General features: G+C 44.8%; 1 protein-coding gene across 11 annotated transcripts; it reads left to right on the forward strand.

The window, feature by feature from the left end:
* LOC142931633 (uncharacterized) lies at nucleotides 1-27892 on the forward strand. Of its 11 annotated transcripts, XM_076075633.1 has the most exons (5): nucleotides 400-532; nucleotides 1354-1619; nucleotides 2962-3420; nucleotides 20322-20819; nucleotides 24393-27892. In XM_076075633.1, the coding sequence occupies exons 2-5, from the start codon at nucleotides 1529-1531 to the stop codon at nucleotides 26096-26098; spliced, it is 2754 nt and encodes a 917-aa protein (XP_075931748.1). In that variant the 5' UTR covers nucleotides 400-532; nucleotides 1354-1528; the 3' UTR covers nucleotides 26099-27892. The 11 variants fall into 11 exon arrangements, with proteins under 11 accessions (XP_075931747.1, XP_075931751.1, XP_075931749.1 ...); XM_076075632.1 differs by lacking the exon at nucleotides 1354-1619 and having other exon boundaries at nucleotides 1-532; XM_076075637.1 differs by lacking the exons at nucleotides 400-532; nucleotides 1354-1619; nucleotides 2962-3420 and adding exons at nucleotides 17755-19135; nucleotides 19214-20147.
* Nucleotides 27893-27900: the final 8 nt, after the last annotated feature.

The raw sequence follows: 27900 nt of genomic DNA on the forward strand, positions 1-27900 counted from the left end.
CCGGATGTTCTTCTGAGAACAACATGGCGCCTAACGTTGTTAGCAGCAGCAGCGTCTCTTTGTTGTGCTGATAAAGTCTCAGTTAGCTCCATCAGTACTGATCCATCAGAGTCTCTGTGTGTCTGGATAAACATGTCTGAATGGACTTTTAGCTCTTCACCTTTTTTTCTGGATGTTTCTCCTCTGACTCATCTCCCGGTAGCCTACAAAGCTATTGAAGTTAGCTTAGCATGCTAGCTGGAAACAGACCGACGGGAACGGAAGTGATCCACACAGCGCTAGTCAGAGTTTAATGAGAGCAAACGGTGTTTGTGACGCAGTTTGTGTGGTTGTGAAAACATGTCTAAAGTCCAAATGCTGAGATGTTTAGTCAACCAGCGACTAACTGCGGCTGCTGAAGAGATATTTGGTGTGTTTGAAAGAACGATAGCAGAGTACGAGGAGGAACTCTCTCGTTCAAAAGAGGAGAACGAGCGACAACGGAAACTACTGGACGCTGTTTTCATCCCTCAGCTTCGGTTACACAGAGCAGGTTGGTTCATTAAACACTCAGCATCTTTAACACACAAAGTAGATGAGATGAGAACGTGCAGCGTGTTGAAATCTAAAATATGTTCACATCACATAAGAGAGTTAACGGAATTGTTTCCTGGTCCGGACAGTTTTTTTAGCGAACATTCCAATAAAATCTACATCTATTCGGACCAACTTCTATCCTCGTTGTAACCACTGGGTGCTGTTGGTTTAATCCTACCGACACAAACACTTAAAGGAATTATGGTGTTAATTTGTTTCATTTGATGACAGCAGTCAATATAACAACTGAACAATTATTTGAACTGTACATTGAACTAAACATCGGAACATTTATTTTTATGACAAAACCGGTCATCCGGTGGTGACTGGACTTTAACTGCTTGTCAGGGGCAGGGCGTGCAGCACTCGGGCTCTTTCTTGTATTTAGCAGGAGAGCGAGTTTTCCCATCTTCACCACGCAGATATTGTTAGTTATAGTCAGTTATTGTTATATTTCAGGTGGTTGACGCGACATATTTTCCAAAGCGCGCTCTCTGTCCGCTATTTTTTATATTATATTTCTAATCATAACAACCACTGCTGGCTTTCAACAAATGTACAGACAGTCTCTCTCACTCTCAAACACACACACCCACACACCCCAACATGATTTGCATCATTTACTAGATCATTGTGCATGAATATACTTTATGTAGCCTGGCATATAAAAAAAATATGTCTGCTGTTATGTTTCAGAGCTACAAACAAACAGCTGCCTACCTTTAACTAGCGCTACGATTCTTTATTCGTTTTTTCCGGCTGCTTTGAAATTGGTAGGTTGGGCTGGATTCTACTGCCCTGACAGGGGGAGGTGAACCTCACCCATCAGGTGTTCCACATCGGCCAGCCTAGTAGACCTTACCCCGGGAGGCATGATGCTGCAGTTTATGTACAGGTTCTCCAAGAGGCCCTCCATCAGAGGCTCGAGGCCAAGACAAGAGGGTCAAAGGTCATGACCGTCTTCAGGCTGAAGAGGAGTCATACAGGTCTTACAGCCGGGAGAGACAAAAACGTTCAAGATACTTTCTCATTGGTGTACAAAGGTAATCGACAGTGATCAACAGCGTCAAACAATGATAATATCATTAATATCAATAATGGAGGTCAGCAAAAAAGAAGACTCCATCTCTCACCCCCTCTCCTTCCATTCATCAAACTAAACCAGGGAACAGCATATATCCCCATTTCTATCCCCAACACCATGTGACTCAATTACCGTAAGTGACCAAATAGGGTGTACAAAATGGCCCATGCTGTACCTGACTCCTACTCTAATGTTATAGAAACAAGAACAACTCCCGCAAAGAGAAACTTAGTATCACCGCCAGGTAAAACACATGTCAGTTTGTTTTAGTTTGAATGAGGTCTGAATATGTTCAACAAAATGTGCAACATGTCTCCCCACATTATAGGAAAGTAGTGATATCAATGGATTAGTTGTTAACATGAAATTACAGTTTTCTAAGGTGTGTATGTAATTTAGGGCTGCAACAACGAATCGATAAAATCGATTATTAAAATAGTTTTCATTATCGATTATCAAATTTCATTATCGATTCGTTGTGTCGCGCAATTATTACGCCACTCAATAAGTTGCGGAGATGTTTGAGTATAAAAAATTAAAACAAAAAAGAGCGGAGGTAGAGGAAAGACCGTCGGAGAGACCCGTAACGTTGTTCTGAAACACATGGCGGAGGCAGAGAAATCAGTACGACCTAATGCCGTGTTCACACCAAACGCCAGTCTCGCCGGGACTATTTGTGTTCATTCGCGCTGGACACGCCGGAGAGGGGGCGGGGTTATCGCCCTGAAAGCCGTTCAACTGTCCGCCATCAACCATGGAAAAAATAACCTATTTCTGCTTAGTACATGTTGTGGAAGTCACAGATATCCCGGGAAACTAAACGCCGTCATGTCTGGTTCATAACATTGTCCAGAGGAGCTCTGTGGATTTTATCGAGGTGTATTCACTGTGTCTAGCAAGCCACACGTCGCTGTTTAGCTCAGATGGGTCGGTGCTAGGCTATGCTAACATTGTAGCAGCTCCACATACAGCAGCGTCTATTCATTGTTTGTAACATATGGTTTACACACACACATTTATACACATAGTTTGGTCCGGTCTCTATTGATATGAGGTATCGTAGAGCTCTGGGTGAACACAGCCAGCTTGACAATCATAACAAGTTTGCGTTAGCTCGTTAATAACAGTAGTAAAGCAGGGGTGGTATAGTTTGCAAGACTAAAGACACGTTTTTATTCACTCGCCTTTGTTGGCCCATTAATATCCGATTCATCGATAAATCGAAAAAATGATCGCCCGATTAATCGATTATTAAAATAATCGTTAGTTGCAGCCCTAATGTAATTCATTATTTTGCACAGACGTCCAGCAGCTGTTGGTGGCTAAAGAAAAGCAGCAGGAGTGGAGCTCCAGTCTGGACCAGGAGGACCCAGAGCCCCCACATGTTGAAGAGCAACAGGAGGAACTCTGGACCAGTCAGGAGGGAGAGCAGCTTCAAGGTCTGGAGGAGGCTGACATCAACTTCTTATTCACTCCTGTGAAGAGTGAAGACGATGAAGAGGAAGCTCAGTCCTCACAACTTCATCAAAGACAAACTGAACAGATGGAAACAGAAGCTGATGGAGAGGACTGTGGAGGACCAGAACCAGACAGGAACTCCGATCCAGATAGACATCCAGAACCAGATACTAATGAGAAGACTGGAGACTCTTCTGTCACTGAACACAGTGATGATTGGAAGGAGACCAGAGAACCTCAGTCGGGTTTAAACTCTGTGAATAATGATGAAGTTCCTGTCAGTGATTCAAGATGTAGTGCTGGTGAGAAACTATTTAGCTGCTCAGTTTGTAATAAGTATTTTTCAGTGAGTGGACACTCTCAAACACACAGACACACCAACACTATTTGCATCATTTATTAGATCATTGTGCATGAATATACTTTATGTAGCCTGGCTTATAAAAAACAAAAAAATCTTTTTACTTTACTGATGTCTGCTGTTACGTTTCAGGGGCAACAAACGAACAGCTGCCTACTAGCACTACGATTCTTTGTTTGTTTTTTCACGCTTCTTTGAAATGTGTAGGTTGGGCTGGATTCAACTGCCCTGACAGGCGGAGGTGAACATTACATTACAGTCATTTAGCAGACGCTTTTATCCAAAGCGACTGACAATAAGTGTATTCAACATAAGTATTCAAGAGAGCTACTAGTCACCAGAAGTCATAAGTAGGCTACATCTCCTTTTTTTTAAACAAGCATCTAAGAGCATAACACAGAGCCAAAGTAGAGTGCAGAAACAAACGAAAACAATAAGTGCAACAAACTAATACGAATACAATAAGTGCTAAGTGGAAGGCTCAGGGTAGTACTTCTCGAAGAGGTGAGTTTTCAGCCTGCGCCGAAAGATGGGCAGCGACTCTGCTGTCCTGACCTCAGTGGGAAGTTCCTTCCACCACTGTGGGGCCAGGACAGAAAGAAGCCGTGATCGGGCGCAGGGACCTCTGACCGACGGGGCAACCAATTGCCCCAAAGCAGCAGAGCGAAGTGGTCAGGCGGGGGTGTAGGGCTTGACCATGGCCTGGCGATAGGAAGGAGCTGTTCCTTTTACTGCCCTGTAGACTAGTACCACAGTCTTAAACTGGATGCGAGCTCTTACAGGTAGCCAGTGTAGAAAACGGAGAAGGGAAGTTGTGTGGGAGAACTTGGGGCGATTGAACACCAGGCGAGCTGCAGCTTTGTGGACAAGCTCCAGAGGTCTGATAGCCGACGCCGGGGCTCCGGCAAGTAGAGAGTTGCAGTAGTCCAGGCGGGAGATGACAAGAGCCTGGATGAGCACCTGCGCCGTCTCGTCAGTGAGGAAGGGGTGAATCCTCCTGATGATGTAGAGCAGGAATCTGCAGGAGCGTGTAACTGATGAAATGTTTGCTGAGAATGACAGTTGGTCAATCAGGGTCACACCCAGGTTCCTCGCAGTCCGAGTTAGTGTCACCACGGTATCGTCAATGATGATGGACAGGTCTCTGTGCGGGCAACCCTTCACCTGGAGGAACAGTAGCTCGGTTTTGTCCAGGTTGAGCTTGAGGTGGTGTGTCGTCATCCACTTAGAGATGTCAGCCAAGCACGCAGTGATGCGTGCCTCCACTTGGGTGTCACCGGGGGGGAAATGACAAGACCAGCTGGGTGTCATCGGCATAACAATGGTAAGAGAAGTCATGCGAGCGAATAACAACCCAGAGATGTTGTGTAGAGCGATAAGAGAAGGGGGCCTAGGACTGAACCTTGTGGAACCCCCGTAGTCAGCATGCGTGGTTCAGACACGGCCCCCCTCCATGTCACCTGGTAGGATCGACCTGTCAGGTAGGAGGTGTTCCACCTCGGCCAGCCTAGTAGACCTTACCCCGGGAGGCATGATGCCGCAGTTAATGCACGGGTTCTCCAAGAGGCTCTCCATCAGATGCTTGAGGCCAAGACATGAGGGGCAAAGGTCTTGACCGTCTTCAGGCTGAAGAGGAGTCATACAGGTCTTACAGCCGGGGTAGATAAAAAAACGTTCAAAATACTTTCTCATTGGTGTACAAAGGTAATAGACAGCGATCAACAATGATAATAGCGATATTAGCGGTCAGCAAAAAAGAAGACTCCTTCTCTCACCCCCTGTCCTTCTATTCATCAAACTAAACCATGGAACAGCATATATCCCCATTGCTATCCCCAACACCATGTTACTTAATTACTTACTTAATAATTACCGTAAGTGACCAAATAGGGTGTACAAAATGGCACAGGATGTTCCCGGCTCCTACTCTAATGTTATAGAAACAAGAACAACTCCCGCAAAGAGAAACTTTGTCTCACAGCCAGGTAAAACATATGTCAGTTTTTAGTTTGTTTTAGTTTGAATGAGGTCTGAATATGTTCTCCAAAATGTGCAACATGTCTCCCCACATTATAGGAAAGTAGTGAAATCAGTGGATTAGTTGTTAACATGAAATTACAGTTTTCTAAGGTGTGTATGTAATTCATTATTTTCCACAGACGTCCAACAGCTTTTGGTGGTTAAAGAAGAGCAGCAGGAGTGGAGCTCCAGTCTGGACCAGGAGGACCCAGAGCCCCCACATGTTGAAGAAGACCAGGAGGACCCAGAGCCCCCACACATTAAAGAGGAACAGGAGGAATTCTGGACCAGTCAGGAGGGAGAGCAGCTTCAAGGTCTGGAGGAGGCTGATATCAAGTTCTCATTCACTCCTGTGAAGAGTGAAGACGATGAAGAGGAAGCTCAGTTCTCACAACTTCATCAAAGACAAACTGAACAGATGGAAACAGAAGCTGATGGAGAGGACTGTGGAGGACCAGAACCAGACAGGAACTCCGATTCAGATAGACATCCAGAACCAGATACTAATGAGAAGACTGGAGACTCTTCTGACACTGATGACAGTGGTGATTGGAAGGAGACCAGAAAACCTCAGTCGGGTTTAAACTCTGTGAATAATGATGAAGTTCCTGTTAGTGATTCAAGATGTAGTGCTGGTGAGAAACTATTTAGCTGCTCTGAGTGTGAGAAAACATTTGGCAAGTGTCGAAATCTGAAGAAACACATGATGATTCACACAGGAAAGAAACCTTTCAGCTGCTCAGTCTGTAAGAAATCTTTTGGACAGGGTGGACATTTAAAGAGACACATGGTAACTCACACAGGAGAGAAACCTTTCAGCTGCTCTGAATGTGGTAGAGGTTTCACTGAAAGTGGAAGTCTGAAGAAACACATGAGATTCCACACAGAGAAACCTTTCAGCTGCTCAGTCTGTAATAAGTATTTTTCAGTGAGTGGACATTTAGAGAGACACATGCTAACTCACACAGGAGAGAAACCTTTCAGCTGCTCTGAATGTGGTAGAACTTTCACTCTAAATGGAAATCTGAAGACACACATGAGATTCCACACAGGAGAGAAACTTTTCAGCTGCTCAGTCTGTAATAAATCTTTTTCAGTGAGTGGACATTTAGAGAGACACATGCTAACTCACACAGGAGAGAAACCTTTCAGCTGCTCAGAATGCGGTAAAAGTTTCACTCAAAATGGAAGTCTGAAGAAACACATGAGATTCCACACAGGAGAGAAACTTTTCAGCTGCTCAGTCTGTAATAAATCTTTTTCAGAGAGTGGACATTTAGAGAGACACATGCTAACTCACACAGGAGAGAAACCTTTCAGCTGCTCAGAATGTGGTAAAAGTTTCACTCAAAATGGAAGTCTGAAGAAACACATGAGATTCCACACAGGAGAGAAACTTTTCAGCTGCTCAGTCTGTAATAAATCTTTTTCAGAGAGTGGACATTTAGAGAGACACATGCTAACTCACACAAGAGAGAAACCTTTCAGCTGCTCAGAATGTGGGAAAAGTTTCACTCGAAATGGAAGTCTGAAGAAACACATGAGATTCCACACAGGAGAGAAACCTTTCAGCTGCTCAGAATGTGGGAAAAGTTTCACTGAAAATGGAAGTCTGAAGAAACACATGAGATTTCACACAGGAGAGAAACCTTTCAGCTGCTCAGAATGTGGTAAAAGTTTCACTGAAAATGGAAGTCTGAAGAAACACATGAGATTCCACACAGGAGAGAATCTTTTCAGCTGCTCAGTCTGTAATAAATCTTTTTCACGTAGGGGACATTTACAGACACACATGGTAACTCACACAGGAGAGAAACCTTTCAGCTGCTCAGAATGTGGTGAAAGTTTTGTGCTAAATGCAGAACTGAAGGTGCACATGGTATGTCACACAGGAGAGAACCCCCTTTAGTTCTGGTTTTGATGAAGTTGACATTAATTCCACTCCCTCACCTGTCAACAAGACTCTGAGATACTTGAACTCCCTCTCTTGGGGCAGTGACTCATTTCCAACTTGGAGGGCGGTATCCACCGATTCCCTGCAGAGAAACATGGCCTCAGACCCGGAGGTACTGACTCGTCCTGACGGCTTCCCACTAAGAGTGTTATACTTTCAGATATCAATATACTCGTTGCATGTAATCCCATATTACTTAGAGACGTTTCAATTATTAAATTGCTTTAATGTGTGACTTTCTATCATTTATCAAAATGTGATCATACGTGCTTGTAATGTTGACTGTTATGTTAAAGGTAATGAATTAAGTGAACTTTGGGTTAAACTCACTCTGACATGATTGAATGACAGCCAGCAGAGGAGAAAGATTGTAGATTCAAAAACGAACTATTGTCTTAGTTAGGGGACATCCTGTTCAGTGAGGGCTAGACAGACACCTTCTACAAAGGAGGGGGCTAGCAGAAAAGCATTCAACTTAAAAAGTAGGTATGTCAGAAGGGATAGGACTATTGGAACAGTTTTGTCCAATGATTTAAGAATGTTCTGTTGTCTACCTTATATGGACCCGGAGGTTGCAGAAAGCACCAACAAGAAGGGTACAAATAGGAGACAACAAAGGATCGAGGCTTCTGGACGCTCTTCCTAGAGATTTTAGGCTTTTTGAGAACTTGGTACATTTGAGATTTTGTATGATCTATTATTTCACTTTTATTACTCATTTTTGTAACCTTTTACTAAACTTATTGTAAAAACCAAATAAAACTGGATTGTATTTTGTGCATTCCAACCAAAGTCCAGTGTTGCTCATCTCTGGTGGGGCCCTCGTAGTCTCCTCAAGGTGAGGGAGCTCTTCCCCTGGGATAGGCTGACAGTAGTACATTTATTAGACATGTGATCTGAATGAGATTCCTGTTACAAGCTAAGGTAAGGTGGTGTTCAGCATTGTTGTGATTTACTAACTTTGTTGGCTCAGATTGATTCTGAAGCTCTGCTAATGTATCACATGTGATGTTGCAGTGTTTAATAATGTTTAGACATTAGCTGAGGTGTATTAGGAAGCAATAGGGGTTAGATTGGTATCTAAATTAGGGGTGTTAGGGCCAGGGTCCTGAAGCTGCGCTGAATAACGAGGTGAATAGCGAGGTTCCGAACCACACGGGGTTCCTCCTCCAGCGGTGGCCCTTTAGAGCGGGTCCATCCTGGAGTACATCCAGTCCTCCCACACCTGTTGCGCACACACACACTTAAATCCGTTGATATCGGTCAGTCGGGAAGGCCGACGTTTTTAGCCTGAAATAAGTGATACGACGGTGGCTAGTGGTATTAAGTTATCCTGGTTTTCGCATCTCTAAGAAGGCTAAGGCAGTCAAGCGTATAGATTTTGGGGGGTGCGTTCATTACTTAGGTCAGGTTATTGAACAAGCCATCTTCCAGCGCTTCATTCGCACTGGGAGGGGGTAACGGTTACGCAGCTAGGCTGTACACCTTTTCAGCAGCATTTCCTGTACCAACAACCAGGAGAGAGCTGCGCCGTTTCCTTGGGATGTCAGGATACTATAGACCAGGGGTCTCAAACTCCCGGCCCGCGGGCCGAGTACGGCCCGCCACGTCATTTTATGTGGCTGGCGGATTCGCGGGCCCCCTGCTATAGACAGTTCTGCAAAAATGTATCCTCTGTAGCAGCTCCACTGACTGCTTTAACCAGTCCCGCAAAGCCCTTTGTGTGGTCTAGTGAGTGCAAACAGTCTTTTGAAAGTCTTAAGAGTATAATGCGTTGCACTCCTGTCCTGACTGCCCCAGATTTCTCCTCGCCTTTCAAGCTGGAAGTTGATGGCAGTGCAGTTGGAGTTGGGGCAGTTCTTCTGCAAGAGGATGACCAGGGTATCGATCATCCTGTGAGTTACTTCTCACGGAAGTTCAACAAACATCAACTTAGGTATTCCACCATAGAGAAGGAAGCTCTAGCAATGTTGTTTGCCCTACAACATTTTGAGGTTTACCTTGGGTCAAGTGTTAAGCCTATTCAAGTTTTCACAGATCATAACCCTCTTGTGTTTATATCCGGAATGTATAACTACAACCAGCGTCTTATGCGTTGGTCTCTGATCATTCAAAACTACAACCGTGTCATAAAAAGGGGTCTGAAAATGTTCTTGCGGATACTTTGTCACGTGCGCTGTATTATGGGTGGGGGTGTTACGTGTTGTGTTTTCTGAACTTCTTTCTTTCTCTCTCCCTCATTTTCCTCTTCGGTGTCAATCAGTTGATTGGGTTCCACCTGTGGGGGCCGGTCGTGCTGCTTCATGGGTTGCACCAACTTCAGGCTGGCCAATCAGCAGAGTGAGAGCCAAGAATAAAGGTAGTAAAACTCAGGAGTCAACAGGGCTTCATTAGCTATGTCCCCAGTCAGGGTGTGCATCCTTCGGAGGACCCAGCCTTCGCGGTCTATGTGGGCCGGGTCCTTTGAGGACCGCAAAGGCTAGACCGTGCAGTCTCCGAAATGAGACGGCCTACCCTACAGAGGACTTCCTGTTTGCGTCGGGCGACTGTGGCTAAGTGGATAGCAGGGCCGTCTTTCAATCAGAGGGTCGGCGGTTCAATCCCCGGCTCCGGCTCTGCTAGTCGCATGTCGATGTGTCCTTGAGCAAGACACTAAACCCCAAAATTGCTCTCGTAGTTGTGCCTACGGTGTAGAAATGTGATAGAATCTGAATTGTAAGTCGCTTTGGATAAAAGCGTCTGCTAAATGACTGCAATGTAATGCAATGCGTCAACAGCTGTTCCCGCCCCCCTCTTGCTGCTCCCATCGCCTAGACTCCCTGCTCAGCAGGATTATATACATATGTATATATATATATATTTATAGTGTATTTAATGTAGTTTTATAAACTTTGTTCAGGAACAGGGCCATGCCCAGAACACCGCTCATTTCCTCTGCACAGAGTATTTGAGCACAACGAACTCGTTCACTCCCTCTTCGACTCTTGTCTTCACATGACGTACAACAGACACTCTCTAACTCAGCAGACGCTCCATCCCTACACCCCTCTACCCCCACCCCACATCCAGACGAGCAACGCTCTCTGACTCAGCTTTCATACGACTCAAGACAGACGAGCAACGCTCTCTGACTCAGCTTTCATACGACTCAAGACAGACGAGCAACGCTCTCTGACTCAGCAGACGAGCAACGCTCCATCCCTACCCCACGCTCCTACCTCAACCCCTACGAGCAAACGCTCTCCGACTCAGCTTCAAGCTTTCATACGACGCAAGACAGACGAGCAACGCTCCCTGACACAGCTTTCATACGCTTCAACTCGAGGCACGACAGACAAACAACATCTTAAAACCGCTTACCTTTCACAAAGGCTCTCCTCAACCCTTCCGGACGACCAGCCATATCCCGAAGCTCCCTCTTTTTCTCACCACGCTCGTCGCTAGCAACTTCGGCTGCGTTTAGCCATCCACATTCCCCGCAGCCCTCGATAACCATCCTCCGTCAACTCCGAAGCCGTCCGCCCCACCTTCCAACAGCCCGGGGGAAGGGAGATCCCGATTTGGAATCCCATCCTTCGACCCTAATCCTCTCAATTCTTCACCCACGCCGCTCTCCCGACAGCCGGCGTTCCAGGCGCTCGAATGACCGGTAAACCACCGTGACCCTCTTTCGCCATTCCGAGGCCCCGACGGTCTCTATATATTCCACTTCTCCGAGTGGACAGTCTCTCAAACGAAGAAAGCAATCATCCAATGCAACAGTCCTTTTACATCAGTCCGTTGCAAAGCGCAACTTTCCAAACTTTTCAAGCACCTGTAGCACAACACCCCTCTCACGCTCTGAGCCTCCACAGCACTTCCGGGTTCCCGGCGCCATGTCAGTCGCGCGCTGATGACGTCATGACGCAGCACACGGCGGAAGAAGCCCATCCATCTATATCAGTCCCTCCAGAGAGCCAGGTTGTATACTCTGATTGTGAATCTTTAATCTGATTTTAATACGGCCAATAAGTACCCTATTAGGGTAATGAGACCAGTACCAAGACTATGAATCGATCCTCTTCAAGACGAGCCACGATTAAATATCTGTCAAACCGCATGCGGGAGTCAGATATATGGCGTTCAGGAGAAGGTGTTTTAGTGTAAGTTAGGCTGCTGCTTCCAGTCTGCTGTTGGCCTCAACTTAGATATGTTTAGAGAAGGGCAGTCGACTGCGTCCTGCCTTAAGTCGTCCAATGCTATACTGACTCTGGCCGTCAAGCTCCCCCCGCGCCAGAGACATCTCCTCGCAATGTTTTTCCCCTCGCAATGTTTTTCCCCTTAACTTCACGATTAACCCAGGCACATCCATCCCCCCATCCTGGCATCCTTTCAAGTTCTGTTACTTCTCCCTTCCAGGTTCCACCCATCTCGGCCAACTTCGGCTAACTCCTCCCACCTCTAGCGGCTACCCCAGCTGCACAGACCGCTCCAACAACAGAACAGGTAGGCATATGGCACAGCTAAGGGAGCAGCTCGGGGTTGGGTTTCTTTCCACAGCTCCGCCAGCAGACATTTCAGCGTTCTCTGACTTATTCCCCCCCACCACCAGTTTCACTTTTAGCCACAGCTAACCCTATCCTCGGACAATTCTGAAGTTGTCGGTCCTTTGCCTTCCAACAACCCCAGGAGGAGATCCCCGAGGGATATCGTCCCTTCACAACGCCGCTCTTCCACCCCCTCGAGATCCAGCCGCTCAAGCAACAGCCAAAACCACAGCGACCCTTCTCCCCCACGCCAACGCTCCGATGGCCCCATACATCCCGCATTTCAGAGTGGACAGTCTCTCGACTGAAGTATGCACTCACCCAACTCAACATCCATTTCCACCAGTCCGACAGAAAAGCAAACTCTTCAAACTGCTCACGGCCGCTTGGCACTACACCTCCCTCGATTGCCGAGCCACCAGCGCCAGGCGCTACGTCGACGCCCAGACAAGCCCGGTCACTCACACCAGCCCCTCTAGAGGGCCAGTTCGTATCGCACCCCCTCCTTACTCTCTCTGCATCAGGGATATCGCACCCTGCAGCCTCTTTTCCCCAATCTGCATTTCCAACCCACGCACATGCATCCTTTCATCCCAGCATCTTTTCCTCTTCCCTCGCTCCTGCCTTTCCATTCAACACAACACAGGCTATCGACCACCGGTAACCACATGAACCTTGCCCAATTATCGAGCCATCCACACGCAATCCCCACATCTCCTGGGAATTGCTAAACAAGCTCCGTCACTGCACCCAAACAGCCACTCCCCACCTGAGCAGACATCACCAGCACCTCCAAGTCCTTACCACCGATCCCAACTACCGGTACCTTTTCGTTTCCTTCGGAAGGACGCGTACTACTCCGCCATGCGTCCGTCCAAGAGCAGCCGGAAAATTGCTTACCTGAATCCGGACAAACATCTTGTCACCGCAACCTCGGTGCATCTCTTAATTCTACTGTCTTAATCACCACGGTCATTATTGCGCTACCTACTGCCACACACTGGCACGGAAGAGTATTTAATTACGTAGCCAGCTACTATGTTGCAGGCCCAGACGCTCAACCATAGCCTTCTTCAAACCCAGCACACGGTCTAAACACTCGGCTTTCCTCCACCAGATAAAATAAATAAATAGAATCAATAGATTAAACAAAATCCTCCTTGCCACACATCCCGTTAGTCCCCGCCGCCGTTACAAACCTCCATGACCACGTCACACTTGACGAAGCACGTAAACCGAGCTAAACTGACACCAGTTCTTCTCGGCATCTCCATCTTCCACGACGAACACATCACTAAGCCGGAAGACATCCAGCTTTTCACAGACGCAGCACCCTCGATCAGCGTCGACGGCTTCTACAGTGACAATCGGTCCTTGGCCGCTTGAATTCTCATCCCCCACACCTTCCTCCGCGATCTACGTAACGCATTCCATAGTCATAGTAGCCATTCTTTTGGGGCATGAACGGTCTATTAAGACCTTACCATCCACTCGGAATATAGCGCCTAAACGGCTGCCCCTCACTTCGGACCTCCTCACCTGCGGCATCCTCACCCTCAGCTCAGGTCATCCGTCTCCCTTCATGGACAAAGCATTAAAGTCCACGCTCTTGCCAGCTTCTTTCGCTGCTCCGAGTTCGCCGCCTTGAACTCCATCCGTCCCGACATGCCACCGCGTCAGACATCACATACATCCTCACGACACAGTCGTCTATCACCTCAACTGCCGCAAGACCAACCAATACGGTCCACCTCAACCCATCTACCGTTTCCGACCAGACTCTTACTCGAGTCCGTACGAACACATCCGCGACGACCTAAACTCAAATTTCAGCCAGCCGAACTCCCCGCAAGATCCCTGTTGCGGTCTCGGGCTCACCACCACTTTCGCCATATCTTGGCCCGATCCACCGCTTTCAAGCCAAGGAATTTCCGACCACACCCTCAAGATACGCGATTGTTGGTCTTCCCCCGCGTACCTCTCATATGTTCGTTACAACCCGAACGACTCCAGAAACTGCCATCGGCATCAGTCTTTATGGAGCTATCTTTTGGGGACTCTGCTCCGCCAGAGCTTCCGAAGAGACGGCCCCCACCCTACAGTCTGCAGTCCCCCCATTCCCGCCAATCGCCTAACCTCCTTTCTACATTACATTACATTACATTACAGTCATTTAGCAGACGCTTTTATCCAAAGCGACTTACAATTCAGAGTCTATCACATTTATACACCGTAGGCACAGCTACGGGAGCAATTTTGGGGTAAAGTGTCTTGCTCAAGGACACATCGACATGCGACTAGCGGAGCCGGAGCCGGGGTTCGAACCGCTGACCCTCTGATTGAAAGACGGCCCTGCTATCCACTTAGCCACAAATCGCCCAAACCTTCTACAAACCCTCCTCGTTTCTTCTTCCTGACATCCCTTCATCCCTCTACCCTTCATCCCTCTACCCTACATTCCTTCATCCCTCTACCTCGACCCCTCATCCCTCATCCCTCTACCTCGACCCCTCATCCCTCTACCTCGACCCCTACCCCTCATCCCTCTACCTCGACCCCTACCCTTCATCCCTCTACCTCGACCCCTACCCTACATCCCTTCATCCCTCTACCCCTACCCTACATCCCTCTACCTCGACCCCTACCCCACATCCCTTCATCCCTACACCCACATCCCATCATCCCACTACCCTACTCCCCTTCATCCCTCTACCCCTACCCTATATCTATTTCATCCCTCGACCCCTTCCCCTTCTTGAATCTAACAATCTTTCCACTATGCAATAAACCTCTCAAAACTCATACTGTTATTGGCGTGGTCCTTGTTAGTGAATATATATATATATATATATATATTTATAGTGTGTGTATATATATATATATATATATATATATAATCCCTGCTCAGAAGGATTATAAATATATACACATAAATACATTAAACTAAAACATTTTCAGTATATATACTTTGAAGTTTTTAGTTTAGTGTTTGTAATCATATATTCAAAAATTCAGTTTTTCTAAATTAATAATCAGTTAATTAAATCAGTTACTATGTTAAATAACACATTTTCAGTTGTAGTTCTTGCAATTAAAACAATGTATTTATCAATAACTTTATTTTATTTCATTCACACATACATATATATTCACATGTACATATATATATAGCAATCCTAAGGCAGAGGAAATCAATCAAGACAGTTAATATTAACAGCAGCAAAACAAATGTCAGCAAACGTGTTTATTAACTTGCAGTAACACATGTGCATATACTTTATATTTTTTAAATAAGTTGCTGTTAAAATGAAGGTTTTGCTGATTTTCTGTAATTATTAGGTACCATTTTTATCACTGCAGGCCATCCTGTGTCGTATGACAATAGATGCATAGATTAGATAAATACTGCATAGATGTTCTCATTCATCTTCTTCTGTCAATTCTGCTATTTTGCATGTTTAGAGGCAGAATTGCATAACATACCAGAAGGCAATTGATGTGTTTATGCATTGACTTCCTCAAGTATGTGTTTTCATTTGTTAAATATTATGTTGTCTCTGTTCTGTCACTCAGTCCCACACACTTGTTACTTTAACCACCAGGTGTCCCTGTTGTTCCTCTTGTATATTGTTTTTCATGGTGTTGAGAAAATGTGTTGTTATGATTTAGGTTAGATGTTTTACTTGGTTATTTTTGTAGCCCTTGACTAGTAATGTGTACCTTGAACCGAGTACATACTGTGATGTGAAATTATTGTATCTGTGTGTAGTTGAATGAAATCACACAGTTCTGTTTTACATCGTTGAGGGAGCAGAGGTGCAGAAAATAATCAGAAGGAAATTAATTGGTGATATTTTATCTTCTACAGAAACAAATAAATGTTAGAAAACAATCATTTGCGTCGTCTCTTTCTATGCCCTACCCATACCTGTTACATATGGAAAATATGGAAGGTAACTGATGATTGGAATAATCATTTACGATTTCTTATTGTAGTATGTAGTATTCTAGTGCTTTTATTTTGAAGGTTACATACCACGCATCAGCGGAACCGGATGTTCCTCCATTATCAACATGGCGCCTAACGTTGTTAGCAGCAGCAGCGTCTCTTTGTTGTGCTGATAAAGTCTCAGTTAGCTCCATCAGTACTGATCCATCAGAGTCTCTGTGTGTCTGGATAAACATGTCTGAATGGACTTTTAGCTCTTCACCTTTTTTTCTGGATGTTTCTCCTCTGACTCATCTCCCGGTAGCCTACAAAGCTATTGAAGTTAGCTTAGCATGCTAGCTGGAAACAGACCGACGGGGACGGAAGTGATCCACACAGCGCTAGTCAGAGTTTAATGAGAGCAAACGGTGTTTGTGACGCAGTTTGTGTGGTTCTGAGAACATGTCTAAAGTCCAAATGCTGAGATGTTTAGTCAACCAGCGACTAACTGCGGCTGCTGAAGAGATATTTGGTGTGTTTGAAAGAACGATAGCAGAGTACGAGGAGGAACTCTCTCGTTCAAAAGAGGAGAACGAGCGACAACGGAAACTACTGGACGGTGTTTTCATCCCTCAGCTTCGGTTACACAGAGCAGGTTGGTTCATTAAACACTCAGCATCTTTAACACACAAAGTAGATGAGATGAGAACGTGCAGCGTGTTGAAATCTAAAATATGTTCACATCACATAAGAGAGTTAACGGAATTGTTTCCTGGTCCGGACAGTTTTTTAGCGAACATTCCAATAAAATCCACATCTATTCGGACCAACTTCTATCCTCGTTGTAACCACTGGGTGCTGTTGGTTTTTCGGGGATATTAACTTGTTTCAGAGAATTACCATCAATGCTGTCAACACATCCGGGACCGTAGTTCTATCCTTCACAATAAGATATCACGCTTCAACAACTCCAAATGATGCAATAAAAGCTCCTTAATTTCCATTTGAGTGTATACCACCACCTGCTGGATGTTTTGTTAAACTCTTCTCATGTCAATCACTTGCAACACACCAGCTGATGCATGAATTTAACAATTATGTACACGTATATTATATATAACAGTTACTATTATAATACACAGTGCAGAGTAAGAGTTCTGTTACAACTAAAAACCCAAATATTCATGATTGAAAAGCTACATTGTTGAAGCAAAAGACAAATTACTTTTTCAAAAGATTGAAAAGATGATGCAAACATTTATTTATATATAAACGGGACAAAAATAAAATAAAAAATTTAATAAAAAATCAGGACACAAACAACATTTATAATAATCATCTTCATCATCAGCTCCTCGTCTCAGCCCACACACATGGTGTGATACCATGAGTGGCAGCTGTCACACTGGACCCACGACACCAATCCCTCCGAGCTCTCAGGATGGTCAGGTTTCCTGCACCGGCCGAACCCCCAAACTGTCTGCTCCATCTCTTCAGGAGTGTGACCTATGAACAGATTATTTTAACTTTTAATTAAAGAAAACTATCAGATGTTCATGGGTTGGCATACAAAGAAAGTTAACATGAAGTACACTACCGGTGGATGTCGTGGGTCCAGCAGACGAGGAGCTGGATGATGAAGGTCTGGTCTCTGCAGGTTGGGAGGCTGTATGAATATCAGAAAAAGCATGAACATGTTTTGTTTACTCTCCATCATGACTAATGTCAACATCATGTTATAATATTGCTTGTTTTTTTCAGATTATATAAAGTCTACAGTGGGAGGGAGGGAGGAGTTTGGGACCCATGGAGGCCACACCCCACTGCTGATGTTGAAGGCTCTAAAATAATAATCATATTTTATTATATTATATTTCTAATCATAAGAGCCACTGCTGGCTTTCAACAAATGTACAGACAGTCTCTCTCACTCTCAAACACACACACACACACACACACACACACCAACAGTATTTGCATTATTTACTAGATCATTATATATGAATATACTTTATGTAGCCTGGCTTATAAAAAACAAAAAAATCTTTTTATTTTACTGATGTCTGCTGTTACGTTTCAGGGGCAACAAACAAACAAACAGCTGCCTACCTTTAACTAGCGCTACGATTCTCTGTTCGTTTTTTCACACTGCTTTGAAATGTGTAGGTTGGGCTGGATTCTACTGCCCTGACAGGGGGAGGTGAACCTCACATTACATTTCAGTCATTTAGCAGACGCTTTTATCCAAAGCGACTTACAATAAGTGTATTCAACATAGGTATTCAAGAGAACTACTAGTCACCAGAAGTCATAAGTAGGCTACATCTCCTTTTTTTAAACCAGCATCTAAGATCATAAACCAGAGCCAAAGTACAGTGCAGAAACAAACTAATACGAATACAATAAGTGCAACAACGAAGCCGTGACCGGGTCGAAAGGGCGCAGGGACCTCTGAGCGACGGGGCAACCAATCGCCCCCAAAGCAGCAGAGCGAAGTGGTCAGGCGGGGGTATAGGGCTTGACCATGGCCTGGCGATAGGAAGGAGCTGTTCCTTTTACTGCCCTGTAGACTAGTAAGACTAAATAAGACCTCAGGGAGGCCGGGTTAGAGTCCCGAGACAGGGTTAGAGTCCCGCGTCCAATTGTCCGGGTTAGAGTCCCGAGGCGGGGTTGGAGTCCCATGCTAAATAAGACCTCAGGGAGGCTGGGTTAGAGTCCCGAGACGGGGTTGGAGTCCCGCGCCTAGACGGGGTTAGAGTCCCGCGTCCAATTGTCCGGGTTAGAGTCCCGAGGCGGGGTTCGAGTCCCACGCTAAATAAGACCTCAGGGAGGCCGGGTTAGAGTGTTTCAATGAGTGTTTTTATTGTTTCAATGTATGTTCTTAATTGTTTTTTAAATCTATTTTGCCTTAAGTTTTGATGCTTTTACTGGTTTTATGTGAAGCACTTTGAATTACCTTGTTGTTGAAATGTGCTATACAAATAAACTTGCCTTGCCTAGTACCACAGTCTTAAACTGGATGCGAGCTCTTACAGGTAGCCAGTGTAGAAAACGGAGAAGGGAAGTTGTGTGGGAGAACTTGGGGCGATTGAACACCAGGCGAGCTGCAGCTTTGTGGACAAGCTCCAGAGGTCTGACAGCCGACGCCGGGGCTCCGGCAAGTAGAGAGTTGCAGTAGTCCAGGCGGGAGATGACAAGAGCCTGGATGAGCACCTGCGCCGTCTCGTCGGTGAGAAAGGGGCGAATCCTCCTGATGTTGTAGAGCAGGAATCTGCAGGAGCGTGTAACTGATGAAATGTTTGCTCAGAATGACAGTTGGTCATCCAGGGTCACACCCAGGTTCCTTGCAGTCCGAGTTGGTGTCACCACGGTATCGTCAATGGTGATGGACAGGTCTCGGTGCGGGCAACCCTTCACCTGGAGGAACTTTAGCTCGGTTTTGTCCAGGTTGAGCTTGAGGTGGTGTGTCGTCATCCACTTCGAGATGTCAGCCAAGCACGCAGCGATGCGTGCCTCCACTTGGGTGTCACCGGGGGGAAATGACAAGACCAGCTGGGTGTCATCGGCATAACAATGGTAAGAGAAGTCATGCGAGCGAATAACAGAACCCAGAGATGTTGTGTAGAGCGATAAGAGAAGGGGGCCTAGGACTGAACCTTGTGGAACCCCCGTAATCAGCATGCGTGGTTCCGACACAGCCCCCCTCCATGTCACCTGGTAGGATCGACCTGTCAGGTAGGAGGTGTTCCACCTCGGCCAGCCTAGTAGACCTTACCCCGGGAGGCATGATGCCGCAGTTAATGCACGGGTTCTCCAAGAGGCTCTCCATCAGAGGCTCGAGGCCAAGACAAGAGGGGCAAAGGTCATGGCCGTCTTCAGGCTGAAGAGGAGTCATACAGGTCTTACAGCCGGGAGAGACAAAAACATTCAAAATACTTTCTCATTGGTGTACAAAGGTAATCGACAGCGATCAACAGCGTCAAACAATGATAAAAGTGATAACAGTGATAATAGCGGTCAGCAAAAAAGAAGACTCCTTCTCTCTCCCCCTCTCCTTCTATTCATCAAACTAAACCACGGAACAGCATATATCCCCATTGCTATCCCCAACACCATGTGACTCAATTACCGTAAGTGACCAAATAGGGTGTACAAAATGGCCCATGCTGTACCTGACTCCTACTCTAATGTTATAGAAACAAGAACAACTCCCGCAAAGAGAAACTTTGTATCACCGCCAGGTAAAACACATGTCAGTTTTTAGTTTGTGTTAGTTTGAATGAGGTCTGAATATGTTCTACAAAATGTGCAACATGTCTCCCCACATTATAGGAAAGTAATGAAATCAGTGGATTAGTTGTTAACATGAAATTACAGTTTTCTAAGGTGTGTATGTAATTCATTATTTTCCACAGACGTCCAGCAGCTGTTGGTGGTTAAAGAAGAGCAGCAGGAGTGGAGCTCCAGTCTGGACCAGGAGGACCCAGAGCCCCCACACATTAAAGAGGAACAGGAGGACCCAGAGCCCCCACACATTAAAGAGGAACAGGAGGAACTCTGGACCAGTCAGGAAGGAGAGCAGCTTCCAGGTCTGGAGGAGGCTGATATCATGAAGTTCACATTCACTCCTGTGAAGAGTGAAGATGATGAAGAGGAAGCTCAGTCCTCACAGCTTAATCAAAGACAAACGGAAAGGATGGAAACAGAAGCTGATGGAGAGGACTGTGGAGGACCAGAACCAGACAGGAACTCAGATACTGATAGACATCCAGAACCAGATACTAATGAGAAGACTGGAGACTCTTCTGTCACTGATGACAGTGGTGATTGGAAGGAGACCAGAGAACCTCAGTCAGGTTTAAACTCTGTGAATAATGATGAAGTTCCTGTCAGTGATTCAAGATGTAGTGCAGGTAAGAAACCTTTCAGCTGCTCAGTTTGTAATAAGTATTTTTCAGTGAGTGGACACTCTCAAACACACAGACACACCAACACTATTTGCATCATTTATTAGATCATTGTGGATGAATATACTTTATGTAGCCTGGCTTATAAAAAACAAAAAAAAATATTTTTATTTTACTTATGTCTGCTGTTACGTTTCAGGGGCAACAAACAAACAGCTGCCTACTAGCACTACGATTCTTTGTTTTTTCACGCTTTGAAATGTGTAGGTTGGGCTGGATTCTACTACCCTGACAGGCGGAGGTGAACCTCACATTACATTACAGTCATTTAGCAGACGCTTTTATCCAAAGCGACTTACAATAAGTGTATTCACCATAGGTATTCAAGAGAGCTACTAGTCACCAGAAGTCATAAGTAGGCTACATCTCCTTTTTTTAAATAACCATCTAAGAGAATAACCCAGAGCCAAAGTACAGTGCAGAAACAAACAAAAACAATAAGTGCAACAAACTAATACGAATACAATAAGTGCAACAAAAAAGCCGTGACCGGGTCGTTCGGGCGGAGGGACCTCTGAGCGACGGGGCAACCAAAGCAGCAGAGCGAAGTGGTCAGGCGGGGGTGTAGGGCTTGACCATGACCTGGCGATAGGAAGGAGCTGTTCCTTTCACTGCCCTGTAGGCTAGCACCACAGTCTTAAACTGGATGCGAGCTCTTACAGGTAGCCAGTGTAGAAAACGGAGAAGGGAAGTTGTGTGGGAGAACTTGGGGCGATTGAACACCAGGCGAGCTGCAGCTTTCTGGACAAGCTCCAGAGGTCTGATAGCCGACGCCGGGGCTCCGGCAAGTAGAGAGTTGCAGTAGTCCAGGTGGGAGATGACAAGAGCCTGGATGAGCACCTGCGCCATCTCGTCAGTGAGGAAGGGGCGAATCCTCCTAATGTTGTAGAGCAGGAATCTGCAGGAGCGTGTAACCGATGAAATGTTTGCTGAGAATGACAGTTGGTCATCCAGGGTCACACCCAGGTTCCTCGCAGTCCGAGTTGGTGCCACCACGGTATCGTCAATGGTGATGGACGGGTCTCGGTGCGGGCAACCCTTCACCTGGAGGAACTTTAGCTCGGTTTTGTCCAGGTTGAGCTTGAGGTGGTGTGTCGTCATCCACTTCGAGATATCAGCCAAGCACACAGCGATGCGTGCCTCCACTTGAGTGTCACTGGGGGGAAATGACAAGACCAGCTGGGTGTCATCGGCATAACAATGGTAACAGAAGTCATGCGAGCGAATAACAGAACCCAGAGATGTTGTGTAGAGCGATAAGAGAAGGGGGCCTAGGACTGAACCTTGTGGAACCCCCGTAATCAGCATGCGTGGTTCCGACACGGCCCCCCTCCATGTCACCTGGTAGGATCGACCTGTCAGGTAGGAGGTGTTCCACTTTGGCCAGCCTAGTAGACCTTACCCCGGGAGGCAGCGTCGGAAATACACAAGGGCAAAGGGCAAAAATGCCCCGAAGAAATATAATTTTGCCCCTGATATCACTAGGAGAGGGGCAAAAAATGCCCCCATAATTTCCTCTAATAATAATGATAATTTAATGAACTTGTCAAAAACATCGTAGCCTATATGACCCGGTCCAGTTGCCATAGAATGGTTTTGATTTTCGCCTTGACTGATGTTGCGTGTGCGTGAAGAACCGAACTTTCTAAACAAATAAATAAATGGAGTGCTTGTTAATCAGACCTGTGACTGCGAGACTGCGGTCAACTCAGCAGACACTTACATTTTAGTGCACCTACATGCTGAAATTCACGGTAAACGCATTCAAACGGCGCAGATCGGGAGCAAGCGAAGGACTTTGAAAGTTAATGGAAAGATTAACGTGAGACAACATTCGGTTTCTTCAGACGAATATCCGGTTTTCAGAATAAGATGCCAACAAAGTATACATATTGCATAATGGGAATTAGATTAAATGAATTATATTCACATTAAGTATAAAACATGCTACCTGCATCTCGTGAGTTAAAAGGAAAATACACCTAAATTGTGCGCGAAGTGTCTTTATTCTTTGATTTGAAGGTTGCTGGAAATTAATAATACCTGACTGACAGTCAATTAAGATATTTTACTCAGTAAAAACTCTGAACTGAATTTGTACCTTCAAATGGCACATTTTAAAAAAATTTAAGGTGCTATAAAAATGCTTTTCTCAAAAATTCCACACAATGACTAATGCATAAGTTCAGGACAAATGGGTAATATCACAATATTTGAGGTGCTACGAAAATATCTTTCTCAATAATTCCATACAATGACTGATATATATGTAATCAAGGCATCGTTGACTTAATAATTGTTAATAGTTGTTTAAAAAATTGAATAATAACAATAAATAACCACAAAGAAATAAGAATAAAATTGAATATGATTGTCTGATTTATGTTTGTTTTTTGTGAAGAAATCTAAGAAAACACTTTGAATCTGTAGACTACTGCCTAATAGTCTTATTGCCATTTGATGACAATTGCTCATATACTGTAAGCCTAAATAACTATATTTATTATTTTGAACAAAGGTTAAATGTTATTTCACAAGTTTCAAAAAGTGCCTCCAATTTTTTTTAAATGCCCCTGGATTTCAGTCAGTGGGGGCAAAAATTGCCCCCTAAAAAATATGTAAACTTCCTACCCTGCCGGGAGGCATGATGCTGCAGTTAATGCACAGGTTCTTCAAGAGGCTCTCCATCAGATGCTTGAGGCCAAGACAAGAGGGGCAAAGGTCATGGCCGTCTTCAGGCTGAAGAGGAGTCATACAGGTCTTACAGCCGGGAGAGTCAAAAACGTTCAAAATACTTTCTCATTGGTGTACAAAGGTAATCGACAGCGATCAACAGCGTCAAACAATGAGAATAGTGATGATGGCGATATTAACAGTCAGCAAAAAAGAAGACTCTCTCTCTCCCCCTCTCCTTCCATTCATCAAACTATGTTTGTTATAGAAACAAGAACAACTCCCGCAAAGAGAAACGTTGTCTCACAGCCAGGTAAAACACATTGTAGTGGCCATTTGTCGTATAAATCAAAATAAAACAAACAATAATCAAAGGCCACTGATGCACCGTGGTCGATATTTTACGCAGGTTTTCTTATTTATTTAGTAAAGCAAACAAACTCCTGTCGTGCTGTCTCTCCTGTGCTGGTAAAAGCTATATGCCCACCCCGGTGCATGCTGGTCCTATCCATCTACTCATATATATATATATATATATATATATATATATAATATAAAAATAATATAACTAAACAAATTACTATTAAAGAGAAAAGGCAATCTTAATATATCAAACATCTAGAATAATTAAACAATACTACTTATTAATTAAATAAAATACTAATATCAAATAAATAGCTCCAACACACGTCAGTTTGTTTTAGTTTGAATGAAGTCTAAATATGTTCTACAAAATGTGCAACATGTCTCAGCCAAGTTATAGGAAAGTAGGGACATCAATGGATTAGTTGTTAACATGACATTACAGTTTTCTAAGGTGTGTATGTATTTCACTATTTTCCACAGATGTCCAGCAGCTGTTGGTGGTTAAAGAAGAGCAGCAGGAGTGGAGCTCCAGTCTGGACCAGGAGGACCCAGAGCCCCCACACATTAAAGAGGAACAGGAGGACCCAGAGCCCCCACACATTAAAGAGGAACAGGAGGACCCAGAGCCCCCACACATTAAAGAGGAACAGGAGGACCCAGAGCCCCCACACGTTGAAGAAGACCAGGAGGACCCAGAGCCCCCACACATTAAAGAGGAACAGGAGGACCCAGAGCCCCCACACATTAAAGAGGAACAGGAGGACCCAGAGCCCCCACACATTAAAGAGGAACAGGAGGAACTCTGGACCAGTCAGGAGGGAGAGCAGCTTCAAGGTCTGGAGGAGGCTGATATCAAGTTCTCATTCACTCCTGTGAAGAGTGAAGACGATGAAGAGGAAGCTCAGTCCTCACAACTTCATCAAAGACAAACTGAACAGATGGAAACAGAAGCTGATGGAGAGGACTGTGGAGGACCAGAACCAGACAGGAACTCAGATCCAGATAGACATCCAGAACCAGATACTAATGAGAAGACTGGAGACTCTACTGACACTGATGACAGTGGTGATTGGAAGGAGACCAGAGAACCTCAGTCAGGTTTAAACTCTGGGAATAATGATGAAGTTCCTGTCAGTGATTCAATATGTAGTGCTGGTGAGAAACTATTTAGCTGCTCTGAGTGTGAAAAAACATTTGGCAAGACTCAATATCTGAAGAAACACATGATGATTCACACAGGAAAGAAACCTTTCAGCTGCTCAGTCTGTAATATATCTTTTTCACAGAGTGGACATTTACAGACACACATGGTAACTCACACAGGAGAGAAACCTTTCAGCTGCTCAGTCTGTAATACATCTTTTTCACAGAGTGGACATTTACAGACACACATGGTAACTCACACAGGAGAGAAACCTTTCAGCTGCTCAGTCTGTAATACATCTTTTTCACAGAGTGGACATTTACAGACACACATGGTAACTCACACAGGAGAGAAACCTTTCAGCTGCTCAGTCTGTAATACATCTTTTTCACAGAGTGGAAATTTACAGACGCACATGTTAACTCACACAGGAGAGAAACCTTTCAGCTGCTCAGAATGTGGTAAACGTTTCACTGTAAGTGGAAGTCTGAAGACACACATGAGATTCCACACAGGAGAGAAACCTTTCAGCTGCTCAGAATGTAGTAAATCTTTTTCACAGAGTGGAAGTTTACAGAGACACATGGTAACTCACACAGGAGAGAAACCTTTCAGCTGCTCAGAATGTAGTAAACGTTTCACTGTAAGTGGAAGTCTGAAGACACACATGAGATGTCACACAGGAGAGAAACCTTTCAGCTGCTCAGAATGTAGTAAACGTTTCACTGAAAGTGGAAGTCTGAAGAAACACATGAGATGTCACACAGGAGAGAAACCTTTCAGCTGCTCAGAATGTAGTAAACGTTTCACTGAAAGTGGAAGTCTGAAGACACACATGAGATGTCACACAGGAGAGAATCTTTTCAGCTGCTCAGTCTGTAATAAATCTTTTTCACGTAGGGGACATTTACAGTCACACATGGTAACTCACACAGGAGAGAAACCTTTCAGCTGCTCTGAATGTGGTAAAAGTTTCACTAAAAATGGAACTCTGAAGACACACATGAGATGTCACACAGATGAGAGGCCAGGCTCCAAATGACGTTAAGGCAGCGTCTTGTGGTTTGAGCATCTGGCTGACTCTTATACAGAGAAGTCTTCGAGGCGCATTATAGTTTAACACCTAATTAGCATATAGGGAACATGGCCCCTGTGGCCTCTGGAAAAAGAGGAAATCCTATCTCAAGGTGTTATTTGTATGTTATGTGAGTTGTCTATTTCTCTTTTTATTTTCGAAATCAATGATGAGTTATGATCTAGAAGAACGCAGCCTAATGGTGCATTCACACCAAACGTGGCGCGAATTATTCGCGCGAGTAGATTACATACAAAGTCTATGCACAGACGTGATTAGACGAGTGACGCGAATTTGCGATGGCGCGGCGCGATTGACGCGAATTCGCCCCGAACGCGTGATTTGAAATTTTTCAACTTCGCCGAATTATTCGCGTTACGCCCCGGCGCGATAGCCTATCAGCGTTGAGATGTTTCTCATGTCATCACTGACGTCCTGCCTTTGTTGAATCAGGAAATAAATACTGTAGCCGTCTGTATTCACCCAGAGCTCTACGATACCTCATATCAATAGAGACCGGACCAAACTATGTGTATACATGTGTGTGTGTGTAAACCATATGGTACAAACAATGAATAGACGCTGCCCTATTTACGTCTAGATGATGTTATTCTGAGTGTTGGTGGAGCTGCTACAATGTTAGCATAGCCTAGCACCGATCCATCCGAGCTCCATTGAGAAGACAAGTACAGATCGGCATCATTATGTAGTTATTTCGGAGTCCCTTTTTGTCGGTTTATTGCCATTAAATCACAGCCAAATCAGTTTATTTTGTGTTCATACAGCTGTAGTAAACAGCGACGTGTGGCTCACTAGACACAGTGAATACACTTCGATACAATCCATGGAGCTCCTCTGGACAATGTTATGAACCAGACATGACGGTGTTTAGTTTCCCGGGATATCTGTGACTTCCACAACACGTACTAAGCAGAAATAGAGGTTATTTTTTCCATGGTTAATGGCGGACAGTTGAACTGCTTTCAGGGCGATAAGCCACGCCCCCTCTCCGGCTCGTCCAGCGCGATTCACGCAAATGAACACAAATAGTCCCCGGCGAGACCGGCGGCGCGAATGACGCGAATACGCGGCGCGAATGATTCGCGGCATAAGAGTGTTATACTTTCAGATGTCAATATACTCGTTGCATGTAATCCCATATTACTTAAAGACGTTTCAATTATTGAATTGCTTTAATGTGTGACTTTCTATCATTTATCAAAATGTGATCATACGTGCTTGTAATGTTGACTGTCATGTTAAAGGTAATGAATTAAGTGAACTTTGGGTTAAACTCACTCTGACATGATTGAATGACAGCCAGCAGAGGAGAAAGATTGTAGATTCAAAAACTAACTATTGTCTTAGTTAGGGGACATCCTGTTCAGTGAGGGCTAGACAGACACCTTCTACAAAGGAGGGGGCTAGCAGAAAAGCATTCAACTTAAAAAGTAGGTATGTCAGAAGGGATAGGACTATTGGAACTGTTTTGTCCAATGATTTAAGAATGTTCTGTTGTCTACCTTATATGGACCCGGAGGTTGCAGAAAGCACCAATAAGAAGGGTACAAATAGGAGACAACAAAGGATCGAGGCTTCTGGACGCTCTTCTTAGAGCTTTTAGGCTTTTTGAGAACTTGGTACATTTGAGATTTTGTATGATCTATTATTTCATTTTTATTCGTCATTTTTGTAACCTTTTTCTAAACTTATTGTAAAAACCAAATAAAACTGGATTGTATTTTGTGCATTCCAACCAAAGTCCAGTG

Source organism: Anarhichas minor, unplaced genomic scaffold, assembly GCF_050575085.1.
Source record: "Anarhichas minor isolate MPS153535 unplaced genomic scaffold, ASM5057508v1 ptg000053l, whole genome shotgun sequence".
Lineage (NCBI taxonomy): Eukaryota > Metazoa > Chordata > Actinopteri > Perciformes > Anarhichadidae > Anarhichas > Anarhichas minor.

Excerpts from the sequence above, each read along its gene's own strand:
- LOC142931633 (XM_076075632.1), top strand. The coding sequence starts at position 340 with ATGTCTAAAGTCCAAATGCTGAGATGTTTAGTCAACCAGCGACTAACT. Across the intron at positions 533-2,961 it reads GCTTCGGTTACACAGAGCAG|ACGTCCAGCAGCTGTTGGTG; the intron begins GTTGGTTCATTA and ends TATTTTGCACAG. Across the intron at positions 20,820-24,392 it reads TGATTCAAGATGTAGTGCAG|ATGTCCAGCAGCTGTTGGTG; the intron begins GTAAGAAACCTT and ends TATTTTCCACAG.